This window comes from Suricata suricatta, chromosome 4 (assembly GCF_006229205.1).
Source record: "Suricata suricatta isolate VVHF042 chromosome 4, meerkat_22Aug2017_6uvM2_HiC, whole genome shotgun sequence".
Lineage (NCBI taxonomy): Eukaryota > Metazoa > Chordata > Mammalia > Carnivora > Herpestidae > Suricata > Suricata suricatta.
In genome coordinates, this window is record NC_043703.1 from 15,314,007 (window position 1) to 15,331,432 (window position 17,426).

Here is a 17,426-nt window from a genome sequence, read left to right on the forward strand (position 1 = left end):
ATGCAGAAAGGGCACTGGTAGATTTTTAAAAACTATTTTAATACAAGATTAATAGCAATTTTCTATCCAAATCAGAAATGAAAAATCTTAACCTAAATAATATTCATTTGACAGTCACATAAAATTTTAGGTTTGATTGGTGCACACATTTGTCCTGCACATGTAGTATGCATATGCACACAGAGACCTCACTGTTATGCACCTTCAGATGTCTTCTTGTGAAAGTACCTCATTACAAGGAGAAGTCAAAGATTCCAGGAACTATTCAACTTTGAATGAGGTTCAAATGGCCCCAGGCTAGGCTGAGTCCCGTGCCGAAGCACACCATGATCTAGCAAGGCTCCAGAATGCATACGAATCAATACTCTACTTGTATAACTTGGCCTGAAACTAAACACTAGCTAATGCTTTCACCAAGGAGAAACACATCGCAAATGTATAGGTTACGGTCTCCTTTACTCTTCTCTTGGCAAAGCTAAACTGCTCCCCACCCCCACCCTCTTTTAAGTTACAAGTCAGGTCTATTAGTGACTGTAAGTAATTAAAAATGAGTTTGTATTTCTGCAAGTTTTGGGTAAGTCACAACTTACATTTGCTAACACTGCCATCTTTAATCAGACCACCTGATAATTGGCCTTGCAAAGAGAAGCAATAAAAGAATCACAACTCAGGAATTTGCCAGGTTTTTATTCCTCCTTGGGGATTTTAGTTGGTGTTCAGTGTATAGCCAAAACATGTATGTAATGGCTAAAGAATTAAAGTAGGCTAATGTCTGCAGCAGGGAATATAAATTAAATATCAGGGTTCTGTGTCCAATAATATTTTCAATGTGTTTGATTTATAGAATGTTACTTTTATAATTACTACTTAATAGTGTTTTTCAGTGTAGACAAAGTAGTATTTTCTGCCCCTTACAAAGAAAGTGGGTAATACGAGTCACTTCTCCGGGTAAATCACCGTAAGGGAGTCCGTTGCCAGTGCTGATGTTGTTCCAGGATGGCTGTAATCAAAGTACTGACTTGAGCTCCATGAAAAGTGACAGAAGGCTGTCATGGCTGTCCTTCAATTCAGAACCCTACGCGGAGGTCTACTTGGTGAATTTACAATTTATTCTTCTCTGCTAAAGACTTTAGCCTCTGTTTAGCGTTTGTTATAACATATACAAAGTATAATATACACCAATTACAGACGTGTATTTCTGTTAGAAAAATACATATTATAACTAAAGAACATGTAAATAGAGGCACTTCAATAAGCTAAGTGTTTGCAGTTATGAGCATCACCCAACAATTTCTAGTATCTGATTTCAGTGAGCCCATCCCTCCCTACTCATAGCAGAGGTTGTGATGTGATTACAGAATTTAGGAGACATCAGAGCAAAGGAGGGCAGATTGGGAGAAATCACAGAGCATTATTTCATCCCCATCATTATATTGAGATGAGAGAAATTAATTTGGGCGGAAGGTGGGGGAGGGCAAGGAGGAATGTCAAAATACTTACTGAAAGGGGATAACCACATCAAACCAAGTCCCTTAGGACAGAAAAAGTCTCATGTTAAATTAGTCTGAAAAATTATACAACATAGTCGGATGGTGATAAGAACTAGGAAGTACAATTTGAAGAATATTTCGACCACATCCATGCAAGTGACTGATGTTGCGGCATCATTAACTGATAGTCATTTCAGCTCTCTGCCTGGCTCTTATGGATGACTATAGCTCACCAATGTGGATAATATCGATATGAAGGTGTTGAAACAAATGGAGCAGGCGTTTGTATATTATTTGTGTGTTTTGTGTGTACAGAAGATGGGTTCACATTCATTAATATAACGTGTGTTCATACACATGCACAAAAGCTTTCAGGGGTGAAAGCACAAAGCAAACAAGGCATTCTGATCTATTCATAGAAGACAATGCAGAAATGTTTAAAAAAGGAAAGACTTGGAGTTTAAAGCCATAAAAACAAGTTATTACTCATATATTCTGGAAAATCAAGACTGATTTAATTTGTATTGCACCTTAATTACTGGAGAAAGACAATAATGATTTCTGAACGTACGATGGAATGAGCAACATAAATGATTGGTCCTTCATAGAGATGTTTTCTGTGTAATTGGTGATAGGAAGCTGAAATGGATGGTTTTTTAGAAGTGCAATGCTGAATTGGATTCAGTGTTAATTTCATAAAGGTTTAAATGAAAAGATGCCACAAAGTCTCTCAGAATCCTACTTTTCATATCTCATCAGGCATAAAATAGCAATAGATGCTTCTAAATACTTTTCAGTTTTGCAAAAGTGCTCAAATATACTTAATACTATTGTGCCGCATGTGTTCTACTTAAATGTGATGACTAAATCAATAACTAATTATAATTTTGATGAGAGCGAAGATTGAAAGATACCATTTATGTGCCATTTCTGTCAATGGGTTAAATAAAATGTGACCGGCATACTATGGCGTCTTGAAGCATTACTTTTCCCAACCCCAGATCATCATAAAAACCAAGAAACACATGGATAGCCAACTGTATTAATAAAGCCCCAGTTCGGTATATTTCGCTTCTCTCTAACACGGGGAGCATAGGGCCTGGCTTTGGTACACTTGGTGGGTCAGTTAGGCTTGCGGCTCTAAAGTGGCTTCTTGCATTAGGTCATATATCCAAGTGCCAAGCGGAATCCTAGGCTGAAGGCGTACACGAGGGCAATGGTTTTGTGTGTATACCACGTTCTTTATGGACACAGTTTCCATCATCGGTACAGTCCTGTGGACCCATGCCTCTCCCCATTAGCTCGGTACCTTCGGGAGCACCCAGGACAAAGCACGCTCATGCAAAAAGGGTGTGCCCTGGCAAACTTTTAATAAACGGACAGTTAGATACGTAAAAAGTTCTCTTTCTTGATTCTTGGTGCTCACAGACTGCTGAGGAATCCCTTCTCTGAGCAGCACAGAACAAGAAGAGCTGGTTGACAAAACATTTTCGTTACAAAGTGTCAACCCTGAGCTTGGAATTAAGAAGTTAAAATCTGTGATTTATATATATAGAGATATAAAAATAGATGATCATACTAAGACTAAAAAAGTGAAAGAAATCTCCATGTCAATACTATATATATAGTTTTTTGTCTTAACGTTTTTGTTGTTGTTGTGAGTTATTTTGTAAGAGAATGCCCTTGTGATGCAGAAATCAACTGCCACCAAGCAAAGAGTTAAAAATGAACACTCACTCACAATTGGATCTAATTGCTTGTAAGTTCATGAAAAGAACTCTTATTTTAGGACTGTAATGAGCACGGGCAGAAATGCCGAATTAATGTCAAACCTGTGGCTAAAGCAAAGCTGTTGTATCATTGACGATTATTTTCAATTGAGACCCTTGGGGAAGATGAATTGGTGGGAGCATCCACTAGTCACTGGAGATGAAGAGAAAAATCTGTGCCAATTGGATATAGCGGACAGATGGTAAGAGAATTAAGGAAAATGGCACCATCATTGAATTTGAAATTGGGCAAGGTGAGAGAGAGGTGCTGGGTTGTGGCAATTTTGCTCTCATATTAAAGATGGAATTCTAAATTTTGTATCAGTACCCCCAAATCAGTTTGGTATTCTGTGGATAGAGTGGAAAATGGTACCTCCAAGACACCACTGTATTTTCACCACATTTAAAAAAAAAAAGTCAAACTTTGTCTCTCAAAGTATTTTGCAAACCTGATTTATCACAGAAAAGCTTACACTGGGAGTCAGCGGGCAGCACCGACCTCACAATGTCAAAGCTCTTTTATTTTTCTCTCTTGTTTGCTCCCTTGTTGAAAATGCAGTTGTCTTGGGGTTGGTCTGATTTGGCAAGGAAAATTATTTTCTTCCTGCCTTTTTTTTTTTTAACGGGAAAAAAACTCACAACGTGAGATTCCTTTACTTCTGCAGCATAAAAGCAAATGAAGGTAAGAAAATCTCCTGGTACGAAAGATTTGAGTAAGAATTCTCTAGAATAAACAAGGTCCCCACAGATAGCTGAAGGAAAGAGGAAGCAGTCCAGTCTGGCACCCGATACTCTTTGGGCAAACAGAAAGGGAGGCAGAGTGCAGTCCTGCTCTCTTCTCCTAGGAAACGGTTAAGTTTTGTGGCATGGTCCATTGTCCAAGAGTGTAAGAAAAGAGGGGAGTTGGCTGTTCAGATAGCTAAAATGCAGTTTCATTTGACCAAAAACCCAGGATTATCTGCACAGTCTCTGCAGTGCCAGGACCATGCAGACCAGGGACCCTGAGAGCAGGGAGTGGCCGAGCTGGGCTGCGGAAGAGTCTACTTCTCTCCGATCGGGGTCCACGGCGGGGGCCTCTGTGGTGACAAACTCAAACTCCGTGGGACACACATCATCCATGCACCCACTGCCGCTCCCCGAGCCACTGGATTCATCGCCTGGGGTGGGCAGATTGAAAAAGAAAGTTAGACCACAACTTGGAAGGCACAGGGGTACATGCTAGATTTGGGGCAGGTGGTGGAATGGGGGGCCCTGCTACCCCCTCCCCCATGGGTTTGTTTGTGGTGAGTAGGCTTGTGATGGGCGGGTAGACCATATGGAAATAGATGTCTGAGACACAGTGTTAGCTGATATCCAGTTATCCAACTTAAGAAATGTATGAATCCTAGACCGACAAGAGGCCATACCTACCATGTTGGCATTTGAAAGGTTATTTCTTATTCTGGCTGATGTTTAAATCACTTTAAGAAATCCCAGTCTGCTTTTTTTGGGGACCTCAGAGCCATTGTTGTCAGCAGGTATCATGCTTTTATAAAGGGTTGTGAGATGATGTTTTAAAGTAACACATTGAAGAGGAAAACAAACACACTAAGTAGGCAATCTGAGGAACAGCAGCACATGGTTGTGAAAGGCACATGTTACTATGACGTTGGCTACTCGATTCCACCTTCATTCTCCCCTAAGAGCGAGGATGAGCTCCACGTCCACCAACCTCTCCCTCTGAACCAGGGGTTCACGTCTGTGGCTAGCTGCTGTGGGTGTGTGGCCCGTCACCCAAGGATGGTTTTTATATTTTCAAGTGTTTGAAAAAACTCAAATGAAGCATGATATTTCGTGATATATAAATAGAATGTGTGTCAACCCTAAGTCTCAGTGTCCATGTATGAGGTGATATTGGACATACCCACCACCATTTGCTTATGCAACGTCTAACTCTGCATTCATGTGTGGCCCTCAAAGCTGAATACATTTCACAACTGGCTCTTCCCAGAAAAGGTTTGCCCTTCCCTGCTTGAAACTGGCACTCAAGTGCCCACTGGGTATGTCGTCTTGGTGGGACCTCTTCCCACTTGCCCGACATACCGGCTCTCTTCCCACTGCTCACAGGTTGGTTCCTTCTTGTTTCACAAACCCTGTGTCTCAGAACTGGGTCCCAGTTTGGTCTCCATTAATTAAGAACCGTGTGAAAGTACTTATCACCATTTGCAATTGTATCCCTACTCGCTTGTTTTCTCGTGCCCTCCATGAGAATGTATACCTGTTGAGGGCACAGACTGTGTGCGGTGTATACTGTTCACTTCTGCATCCCCATTGCCTTTAATGGTCCCTGGCAGACAGCAGGTGCACAAGAAATACTTGTTAAATAACTAAATGGGCCTTGGGAAGTATCTTCAGTTTCTGTGTTTCCTCAGCTCAGCAGGTACAGACAGCGACATTTATGTTGCAGTTGGTGTGAAGACACCCTGATAAAATGCGGGAGGACACCAAACCCACTGCTTGCAAACATGCTTGCTAGAATAAAAGTATGGTTCCTGTAGCAAGGTGGACATAGGTTTTAAGCTGCCATTTTTTATTGAAGTGAACTAGGGCAAGCCAATTAGCTTCACTGAGGCTCTCCTTCCTCACCGGGACAAAGGAGAATGTTCATTATCTATTTCACAGAATCATTAGGGGGTATAAGTGAGATAATGTTCCTGAGAGGACTCGGGACACTGTAAACCTGGTAATGACATTGACTCTTTCCCCAAGCTTGCTCAAAGATTCATTCAATAGACCTAAATTCCTCCCTGTTGGCCTGAAACAAGGAGGGGCATGTTGAGCGGCTCCTGAAATACTGGCACTATCTTGGCTGCTAGATGCTACATTAAGTAAAATTAAAGTAATGCAGGGACCCTTCTAAGTCCCCCTGAATAAATACGGCACAACTCAGCACAATTGTTTTTTTAATGGGACATCTAAATACCAGGTAAGATCACTTGATTACATTATACCAGGTTCTTAATATTTTCTAGGGTTTATCTTTTGGCCTTTACGAGGGGGAAAATGCCCATTAATTAAATTCAGAGATATCAGAACTGCTAAGGGAATTGCTCTTAACACTGGTATTATGAAGAAGAAGTAGTATAACCTTTACAAAGATATTATTAAAGTGATTTAGAATATTAAAAACGTGGTAAGCAAATAATGACAGGAGATTCCAGCTGAGATAAATAACGGCCCCATCTCTTTCTGAAAAGGAATCAGAAATGCAGGAATTTAAGGGGCGAGTTTTTAAAATGTCAAAAGCAGTAAGGGTGACGATGGCTATAAGATGTGACAGTGGTTTGTATGACAGACACTGTCCTAAAATAGGGGACCGAATATGGGGCCTGGATTAGAGCTAAGTGAGGCTCTGAACTGTTGCTAATTTTTAGTTTCTTTCAAGAGGAAGTGGAGCAGGATCTCTCCCCAGGCACACTCCCTACGCTTTGCAGATCAACATGGACATAACCTCTTCAGGTCAGAGAGGAGAGAAAGCAAGGCCAGCCTCAAATAATTCTTCCATTCTCTTGAATTATTTATTCCTATAGTCATTCTCCAGATAATAAAGCATTTCATGAGATAGAGAAGACAATGAATGTATTCAGAGGAGCAAAGCTGAGGAATGAGCAAGGGAGAAGCAGCAAAGGGTAAAAACCTTGTGGAAGGTTCTCTTCTGAAGAGCAAAGAAGGGTTTAGGGAAGAGGAAGAGAAGGAATAGGAGGACTCTCAGGGTTTTGCAGCAAGAAAGTCTAGCAGGTTGGCCATTATCCTGCATTTAGAAAATTAATTTTTAGGTTATTTAAAATGGAAGAAAGCACTAAAAATTTTCTGCAGGGGACAACTCCATAGGATGATGGCTAAATCTTAGATGACTTAATGTCTTCCATCTGTAACTTGTTTCTTTCTATCCCATTAACTCAAGCACACAAGCATCACTTTTTACTTGAGGGACCAAATTACAGAGTCACTGGTGACTCCACAGCTTATGTTCTAGAAATCTTTTCCTAAGAACTGTCTATAAGGATACAAATCTCTTAAAAAAAAAAAACCCAACCCCAAACAATACCCCTCCCCCAATTTGTATAGTTATGCTTCTTAAAATAATTTACACAAACCCTAAATTTCACTTAATGTTCACTCATTACTCTTTCCAATCACTTCTGATACTTTGTGATAGTGAATAAACTAGTCATGTGTATTTCATTATTTCTCTCAATGTTTTGCATACAAATGCCCATGGTTCATGTATGCAAGTCACCGGACAGAGAAAGAGCTAATGCAGTTGAATCCATGGCACAGGAGATATTATCTCAGCTCCTTTACATACGGCTGCAAATGAACTTGCTGATGACCCAATCTGAGACTCAAGAAATAATTTAAGGCCCCAGTCAATAAGTGGTAAAACAGGGATTCCAGCCCAGCCTAGTCTGAGCAATCTTTAGGACATTCTTCTTTTGGTGGCTGGGGGAGTGCACAGGAATTTGGGGTACAGATGTAAATGATGATGGGGCAAGGAGAAGATGAAAACATTACTTTGTTGCTTCATCATCAATGGTTCAACTGGCAGATGAGAGCCAATTTTAGCTTGGGTAGCACTGAATGCAATCCAGCCCAACCAACCCTTAAGACTAGTTATGATTTTAGTGGTATCTTAAGCTCTGTGGATCAGAGCTTTCTGTCCAAAGGACCATAAACAGCTCTGCAGATCGGGCAAGAATGACATAAGGTTAAAGGTGCGCATTGCTTTTGAAGGAGAACTGTGGTGTAATCTACAACCTATTTCACTATGGAGGTTACTGGTACTGGAAAGGACTTCCTTACTCGTGTCCTGGAAGTTGACATCATTGCCATTGTACGCATTCTTTAGTTTGTTGGTCATCACACGGAGAGCCATGATCTGCTGCCTGATCAAAGTGTCAGGCCGTGTGATGTCCACGTCCACCTCAGGGTTGTTAATCTGGTTGGTCAGCCCATCGTTCATGATCTCAGGTAAGTATCTGCAAGGTCAACAGGAAGAGAACAGATGACCGTGAGGCACGAGGGGCTTTGGTACCAGGTTGTGCTGTGCTGTCTCTGACCGTGGGTCAGAACACCGACAACAACGGAGTTCCGCTTCTGCAAAAGAAACCAAAAAGTGAAAGCAAGGAGAAATCTTTTTCAGAGGGAGATATGGCTTAAAAAATGGTTGCAGGATGGTTTTTAAAATGATACCAAATACATAGGGAGGCTTGCCTACAAATGAATGTTCAGCTGCAGACTTACAGAAGTTGTTTCTTAAAATTAACTACATTTCTCCCTCCATCCCAAATGGTAGACACTTAAGTCAAGGGCTTGCTAGTTCCCTCAGCTCTCTGGTTAATTTTGCTACGAACCAAACTTGTAAATTACATACGCTCTTTAGTTCTCTTGTACAAGGATGCTCTTTCTCAACTGAAGAGGCCTAACCTCAGACTGTAATCAGAAGATACTTCTGGATATAAAAAACCATCTTTGGAAAGTTCGAGGAGTACCCAGTGAGCACTGGAATGTCTGAAGTGTTCATCAGGGTTTTTATTTTGTAATAGAATCTTGGATCTACTATTTGATATGGGGCCAAAGAGAAGGGTAAAATCTAATGGTTCTTTAATTTTCCTACTGGTAATAAAAGGGCATATTCCTTTTACTTGTACTAAAAATGTTAAACTGTCAGTCCTTTGATGTTGACTGTCCATGTTGCCTCTGTGCATTTAGACCAGTGGAGACTAAAGATCTCAGGAAAGAGCTTGGAGCTCTCTCTGACTCCTCACTCTTCCAGACCTGCCTATTTGCAGCCCTCCTTCTCCTCCTCCCCCAGTGCTCCCTGCACCTGCTTCGTCTGTCTCATTTCCTGTGTCCCTCCTCAAGCGCAGACAGTACAAGAGCCTCAAACCAACTTCCCTGCCCGCCTCTTCCTCTGTGGTGCACCTTGCACACTCGGTCTGACTAATCTCCACGAGCTCCTGCTTTCACGTCACTCTTCTGTGTAAAAAGTTTTGGTGATCGTAGCTGAGTACTTACTGTCGGGTACTGTGCTAGGCCCTTCACGTGTATTTTTAAATTTGTCCTCCCGAGCAAATCTAACAGGTAGGTGCTATTTTATCCCCAGGTTGCAAAAGAGAAAACAGGCCTAATGAGGATGAGTAGTTGTGCAAAGTCTCGGAGTTAATGGATGGCAAAACTGCGAAGGAAGCACCACTAGGACTAGTTTCAGAGTCCACGTGTCCAGACCGTGCACTATACTGCCCGGGTGATCACAAATGACAATCACAGTTTATAGCTCAGCAGTCAAAGCCATTTCCATCCCATCTCCACTTTCTTATCCTGCAACAATCCCTTCACCAATCCTTGCTGTACAGAATCTGTGTCTGTAGACATCCCTTATCTGCCCCGCCCCACAGGACTTCCTTGCCTGCTAGGCACTTTCCAATTTAAAATCCAAATATCCGTAAAGACCCAGGTCAATCTTTGCTTTCTCTTTAAGATATTTTCCAGCATTTAGAGATCTGCTCATCCTTCTGGAGGGCTGCCAGGTCCGTCTGGCCATTTTGTGCACTGCACAAAGTCACCTGCTCAGGGAGGGAGCTGGGCTGTAAGCCAGCCTGAATTCCGTGCCCACAAAGCTATGCACCTGCAGGGCACCATTCACCAAAGGGACACACTTTTCTTTTGGGGAATTGTTTTATTTTTGAACACTTCAATGCACACTAAAGCACAGACAGCAGTATAATGAGCCCTCAGGTATCCATCTGGGGGCCTTTTTCTAACTCTTACAAAGGTGCTATATTTGCCTGTGTCCTGGTAATAAACAGACAGCACACTCAAGGAGGTAATAAAGAGAGTTTGAAGAGGAGGCAACCTACAAAGTTGGGAACAGAGAAACCAGCGCTGGCTGGCAAAGGACCCCAAGGCCGCTAGCAGCACGACAGCCTCAGGGGGAAGGAACTGCCACCAGAATGAGCAAGAACCGAAATCACAGATGGCAACCAAAGGACAGAGCACCTGCCAAACCGAGGCCCGTCAGGGAAGGAGCCGGGGACTGACGCGTTGACCTCTCTAGTCCCTCCTTCTGACCTCTACGTGCTGCCTCCCATTAGTGGAAGCCAACAGAAGCCAGTGGGTGAGGGCACCCAGCTGATGTGTTTTGTAGAGAGTCTCATTCAGGGCACCAACCAAAAAGGAGAGATGAGGAGTAGATCCCATGGAAATCAGGATTTCCAGGACACAGTGGCGCGTTGGCTGGGGGTGCCCTGCCCAACGTCATTCCTGCACTGCCTCTACTGTGTGTCCTGTAACCGAGAAAATGCACATTCCTCTGCTCTGTCCTTCCTACTTACATATCCCTGCACAGTACACATCGCCTTAAAATTCTTTCCCTTCGTGCAGGTCATTTTCCAAGTCCTGGAAACCAAAGGCTCTCTATCCATCAGCCTCCAAAAGAAGAAATAGACACACACAGAGAGATTTTCATATTTAAGCCATTTTTCAGTTATTGAAATCTCATGCATGATGTATTTGTGTATGAATTGGTTTATCCATTTTAAATCAGAAGTCCTCTGAATGAGCTCCATGTCTTCATCCGTATTTTGAACAAAATCGACTTCACAATGTGCACCACGTAATGAATAATAAAACACACAGAGTGCATTGCAAATTCTTTTCCGCAAAGTTTCACAGTATTTACGGCCCTAAAAAATGCCCTAATTGAAAGTGTGAAAAGCTGTGGAGCCGTATCTCTTTATTTTTGCAGCAAAGCATAACTTCTGTGTTGTCTTTCACTGTATCTATCTGGTATATTAATAAGTTCTTGTTAGATTCTGGGCTTGACTCCTAAAATATGACACTGGGTTGACTATTACTGACATCAGTTATGTGTCCTGGGCTCCTCGAGCTATACTTACTGACCAAAGCCCATTGGAATGAATGATAGCCAGTGCAGGCTGGCCTTTGCTGACGCGGGAGTTGAGAGGGTCTGAATGCGACGCCCGTTGCGTTGCTGCCCCTCGACGTTGTGGACAAGATTCCTGCAACAGTACCGATGCTGAGTCAGAGAAGGGCATTGTTTCTTTCAGATGCTGTGTGCAGCGCACAGAGAGCCGAGACTCATTTATCAGAAGCTGACTGTGATAGCTTACATGGGAATGCTCCCCCCCGGGGGAGTCAGAGCATCCAGGAGCAATAAGAGACTGCCAAGTAAGCCCAGCCTCTAACTGTGCTTACTGATGCTCAGCCACTTACAATAAAAACAAGTAACAATGCCTCCTTGTCCTCTGGAACCTCTTCTCCTTTCCGTGTATTCAAAGGGTAACTTTAGAGACAATGTGGAAACTTACACAGAAGGCACAGTCGAAAAAGAAAACGGCCTTTGTGTTGCTCCAGAGGTACACCCCAAGGCCGAAGCTGTGGATGTCCAGAGTGCAACTTGGAGGATCTAGAGAAGCCAGATACCCAGGTTTGATCTCTTTGGAAAACGCTCAGAGCCTGAAGAAAGGGGTGCATCTCTGAATCCTTACTATTGTTCCCTTTCCTAGATCATGCACCAGCGTCTTGGTGTATGACAGCATTCTAGTTTTGCACCATTGCAGTTTTGGGAGACACGGAAAGGAAGCGGGTTCTTGGTACAGATAACCCGGGTTTCAAGGCTGACTGCACATTTCCCCGGGGCAGAGGACAGATTGGAAGGTTGAACAGGATGTCACTGTTTGTCATGCTTCATGCTGGGTGTGGCCAGCAGGTGGCGTCCGTGAACAGCCAAGCATAGCTCCTCCGTTCTGGGTTACCTTCTAGTTTGCAGGAGCATGTAGAGGTCCTAGAGCGCCAGGAGTTTTGCAGAATTAGTTTTCTTCCCACATCTGTGAGGGTCCAAATGGTTGCGTTCCCCTCAAATTCGCATGTTGAAAACTGAATGCCCAGGCTTCAGGAGGCGAGGTCTTCCGGAGGGGATGAGGTGATGAGAGCAGCGCTCATAAAAGAGGCCCCAGGGATCTAGCTCAATCGTTCCACTAGTGAGGACCCACCGGAAAACGTGCAACCCACAAGAGGGCTCTCATCCGACCATGCTAATCCCCCTAGGATCTTGGATTTCAGCCTCCAGAAGCGTGGGGAATAAACTGCTGTCATTTATAAGCTACCCAGATGTGGCGTTTTGTTATAGCAGCTCAGATGGGCTAAGACCACGTCTCATTTCATATTGTGGATACAGGCTTCCTTGGTGACATCCACATGTTAGAGCTGATTAGTGTGGAAGAGTCTGGAGGAATCTGGCCAGGTGGGGGACACGTACATGTTCAACCTGATGGGTGGCTTCAGGCTCTGTGCTGGGACTCTCCCTGGCAGAGGTGACATGCTCTGTCGCCCTCTGTCACCTGACACCACACAAGGTTCCCGTTGGCCAGCCGCAGTGCCTGTCATTGTCACTATTCAAAATCACTCCTTTTAGTTGATCTATAAATGTGTTTGTCAGGACAGACATGTTAACCTACTTGTGTTTCTCATCATCTCATTAATGCTGGTGGCTGTTCTGGGGTAAGGAGCACAGTGAGTGAAGGGACACACAGTTCACGAGACTTAATGGGATTTGAAAGCCAATAAGAGTCTGAGAAGTGAGGCACCTGGAAGGAAGGTTAGCTTGGTGGTGCCCCATGGGGTCGGCAGGAGTCCGAGTGGAAGGCAGGGCAGGAACAAGGAGACTGGGGTCCCTAGGTGTTGGCCTGGGTTTGTTTTGAGGTGACAGATGCTTCTTCTTCTTCCTGCTCCTGACACAAGGCACACTGGACAGAGAAAGACAAAAGTGGGGGGCGCCTGGGTGGCTCAGTCAGTTAAGTGTCTGGCTTCAGCTTAGGTCATGATCTCATGGTTCACAAATTCGACTCTAGCATCAGGTTCTGTGCTGACAGCTGGGAGCTCGGAGCCTGGAGCCTGCTTCGGATTCTGTGTCTCCCTCTCTCTGCCCCTTTCCCACTCGTACTCTGTCCCTCTCAAAAATAAAGCATTAAAAAAACAAAAAAAGAAGAAAAGTAAAAGCAGATTCAGTCCTGCTTGTCACAAAGAAGCTGCATTCAGTACATGTCTCTCCGGCAAGTTCTAATTCTAAGCTACATATTCGTACATTCCCGTGGGTTTTATGAAGAGTTTTAGGAAGTAGCAGAATATTAATTCCCAAATTCCTTATCTGCCAAAACTTTCTGAAGTTTTTTTTCTTTCTTTTCTGCAATCCCCTTATTATCAAAACTTGATCTGATCTGAAACGAGGCTAATCATACTTAACCCACTTAGCCGACGTAGTGGGAACAGTAATACCTCTTGCTGCAGAAGTTTAATGTGTTTGATTTCGAGTGGCAGCCTATGTATGGTATGTGCGTTCCGATGATTTTTTTCTAAAAATCTAAAAAAAAGTTTTGACATCAGAAACACATATGGTCCCAAAGATCTCAGAGACGGGAGTGTGAACCTGTGGTACCCACAACTTCTTCCCGAGGCTTTCTTCAAATCTAAGTTTCAAACTTCACATCCATTTGGAGGGGCTAGTATTTTAAAACACAACACAACACAACACAACAAAACAGAAAATAACAAGTGTTGGTGAGGATGTAGAATGGTGTGTAAGCTTTTGATTGCCCAGGCCTCCGTTTTAGAGACACGCATCTTGAGTCAACATGTGGGCAGCTGTAGGACGCAGCCACTAGCAAAACAACCAGGTAAGGACAGAGGTTGCTCTCACCTGTGAAGGGTCTCTTTCAGAAAGCCCTTGAAAACCGGGAGGACTCACTGCTGGAGTGGCCCACGTCTCCCTTCCCATGCCCTAATTCCCACACTCAGGTTTTATATCCGTAAATTAGCCAATCAATAGTGAACCTGAGGAACTCCAGGCACCCCACACTTGGACCCAAATAAAGGTAAAGCCCAAGGCCGTCCCTGTCCCCCTTGACCTTGCTGTGTAACCATGGACTCTCCAGGTCTCGTAGGAATCCATTTTGTTCCTCAAAGTTCCCTGATGGTGTCTTGCTGACGTGCATCCTGCGGTCATAATAAGAACCACAAGAGACGAGCCAGCCATGAATGGGGATACTGGTTGGAAAATGTCTATGGAGCCTGCTGTGAGTGGTGTGTGATGAGGCCAGCAGAGCTGGCACTCCTGACCGGAGTTGCTACCATCCATAGGCTCGAGAACATGGAGAAATTGGAACTCTTGTGCTTGGTATAGGGAGGGCAAAACGGTGCAGCGCTTTGGAAAAACAGTACTGTGGTTCTTCGAAAAATTAAACTTAGACTTACCATACGATCTAGAGAGTCCACCTCTGGAATTTTCAATCCAGAAGAATTGAAAGCAAGTCCTGGAACAGATATCTGTAGACCTCTGTTTAGAGCAGCATTATTTACAATGGCCAGAAGACAGACGCAAGCCCTGTGTGCATCAGTGAACGCATGGGTACACAAGTGTGGGATGAACATACACTCCACTCCACCGTAGAAAGGAAGGAAGTCCTGACACGTGTTACAGCACGGGTGTACCTTAAAGACACGCTAGGCGAAATAACCGAGACACAAAAAGACAACTCTACTGCAATTCCACTTATATGTGGTAATTAGAGTAGTCAAATTCATAGAGGCAGAAAATAGAATGGAGGTTGCCGGGAGGTGGGGAGGGGAAGAGTGGGAAATTAGTCTTTAATGGCTTCAGGGTCGCAGTTTAGGTGGATGAAAAAGTCCTGTGGATGGTTGGTGGTGATAGGTACGGTGATGTGAAAGTACTTAATGCCTCCAAACTGTACATTTAGAGGTGGTAAAAATGTTACATTTAGGTTATGTATATTTTACCATAATTTTTAAAAAATCTCGGTTTTAAGTATAATGTTTCTGAAGTTCTTGATTTCGATTACTTTTCCCTTTTCCTTTTATTTTTCACTAGAAAGTGGAATTACTCAAAGCCTACTGTGACTTTATGATTGAAGTGGATTTATACATTCTTGAAGGCTGCTAAGCCAGAGTTGTCTGTGACATTAGGTATTTCAATGAGATGTGACCCTGGAATATGTTCAAAGGTGCAGAGGCTGACCTAGGATTTGAGACCCAGCAGGGTGATCATGGCCAACTGACTTAGCTCTTTTATATGATTACATATTTTATATTTACATGAATAGTACTTAACCTTATTTGTTCCATAAGCTGCCATATTGAGCTAAGGCATATGAAACTGCTTAAGAATCTAACATACGACTCAATTCTCCTGCATTTTTATGAAACTTAAACTTTAACATGGGTCCTCACATGCCCACCGTGTTTCACAGGAGGGTCCAAGGGCAGCAGAATTTGGACTTTCAGGTTTATTTATTTATTTTGGTAAATCTCTACATCCAATGTGAAGCTCGAACCCATGACTCCAAGATCAAGAGTCACATGCTATTCCAACGGAGCCAACCAGGCAGCCTCAGAATTTGGACTTCTTATTTTTTTTAATGTTTTATTTATTTTTGAGAGAGAAAGAGATAGAGAACGTGAGCAGGGGAGGGTCAGAGAGAGAGAGAGGGGGACACAGAATCTGAAGACAGGCTGCAGGCTCTGAGCTGTCAGCATTGAGCCCGACACAGGGTTCAAACCCACAAACCGTGATACCATGACCTGAGGTGAAGTTGGATGCTTAACCGACTGAGCCACTAGGCGCCCTGGAATGAAAGCCTGGGCTCCCGAACAGGATGATTTGTCGTGGCTTTCCTCCAGCTGGAGAACGCAGGACATGAAATTGTTCGGAGACCCTTGAAGGACACACAGCTCATGGATTGCATCAGTGAGCAGAAGCTAAGGTCTTGCACGTAACCTCTTCGCTCATCGGCAGGGTCTCCCCTTACCCAGTCTTTCTTCGGAGAACGGCAGACCACATCGTGCACAGGACAAAAGTCCCTCGTGCCAGGTCTCAGGGCTGCCGAGCTGCTGGCAGCCACATGCTTCTTTCCTTGTATTTGAAGCTGCAGTTTTTACTGCTTGCGGGGAGTGCATGCAGTGTCCTCTCCCCCAGGACAGGGCGCCTTCAAGGGGTCTTCCCTCCGGAGCGCGCACAGAAGGGAAGCGTGTGCTCAGGAATGCTGGGTTTGACAGTCTCCAGTTCTCTTCCCAGGCAGATTTCCCACCTTTGGGATGCAGCTGCCGGGCTGGGTATACATCAGACCCTTCGCAGCTCTTTCAAAGGCAGCTGCAGTGCTTTGGGACATATTCTGCAATCAGACTAAAACAATATTGTCCTGCCGGATCTGCCAAGTCCCCGTCTTTGACAGGCTTCTCATCACCATGCATCATTTCATCCCTCTTGCATCTGCTCAAACGTACCCAGTCATGACTTGCTATTTTCTTGGCTTAGTCAATCCACTCAGTGGCTGGTGAGAATGACTGATCTACTTTCTAGATTTTTCTACTTTTCCTATTTCTTACAATTTACTGTATTTACCTCCGAACCTGAAGAAAGATTTCCTTGGGGACCCAGTTATTTCTGCAATGATGAGGTGCCTTAAAAAACAGCACAGGCTCCCCGCAAAATGATCTGTTTCCAACCGATCCAATCAATCCTCATTCTTAGCCCGGGTCTTGTTTGCCTCCTCCTAGAAGGCACTTTGAAGAACTCTAGATGGTTAGACACCAGACACGGGCATATGAGGAGGGGCAGCAGGAAGCTGCTTGCCAGTTTTAATGGGGGGGGGGGAGAGGGAAGGGAGGAACCTGGAAATGACTACAGAAACCCCGGCAATTCTGAAACAACACCTGTCCCATCGTGAAATCCACATGCCGCTGAGGTTTGCCTCTCACGAGCTTTCTTGCGTTCTTCTGGCTCCTCCCACCATCTCCCATGCTAATCTTTCCTTCTTAACTCCTACGGCTTTAGAAAGAGGATCCCTACGAAGGGAAGAGGATCCTGAAGGAAGACACAGAGGATGTCATTTGACATGGTATGGCCTCAAAAAGTAAGAATCTGCTTTATAGGAGCCAAAAGGTAAGAGCCTATAGCAACACCACGGGGGTTTTATTTTTTTTCTGTGGCTGCCACCTGGAAAGTTCCAGCCTGCTTATGCTAACCATATACAGCTTTTACCTCCTTCGGAGCCCATTCTTTCCAGCCTCCATCTTGTCATTCTCCTCTCTAGCT

At 43.9% G+C, this 17,426-nt stretch overlaps 1 protein-coding gene across 1 annotated transcript in view; it reads right to left on the reverse strand.

Moving 5' to 3' along the window:
• Positions 1-18: 18 nt before the first annotated feature.
• The window catches only part of GPC6 (glypican 6), a 1,091,050-nt gene continuing 1,073,642 nt past the window's right edge, over positions 19-17,426 (reverse strand). Inside the window, exons 8-9 of the mRNA XM_029936540.1 lie at positions 8,102-8,277; positions 19-4,416 (exon numbers count right to left, since the gene is read on the reverse strand). Coding sequence (XP_029792400.1) covers positions 4,214-4,416; positions 8,102-8,277 — 379 coding nt within the window. The 3' untranslated portion in view covers positions 19-4,213. The remainder of the gene's footprint in view (positions 4,417-8,101; positions 8,278-17,426) is intronic.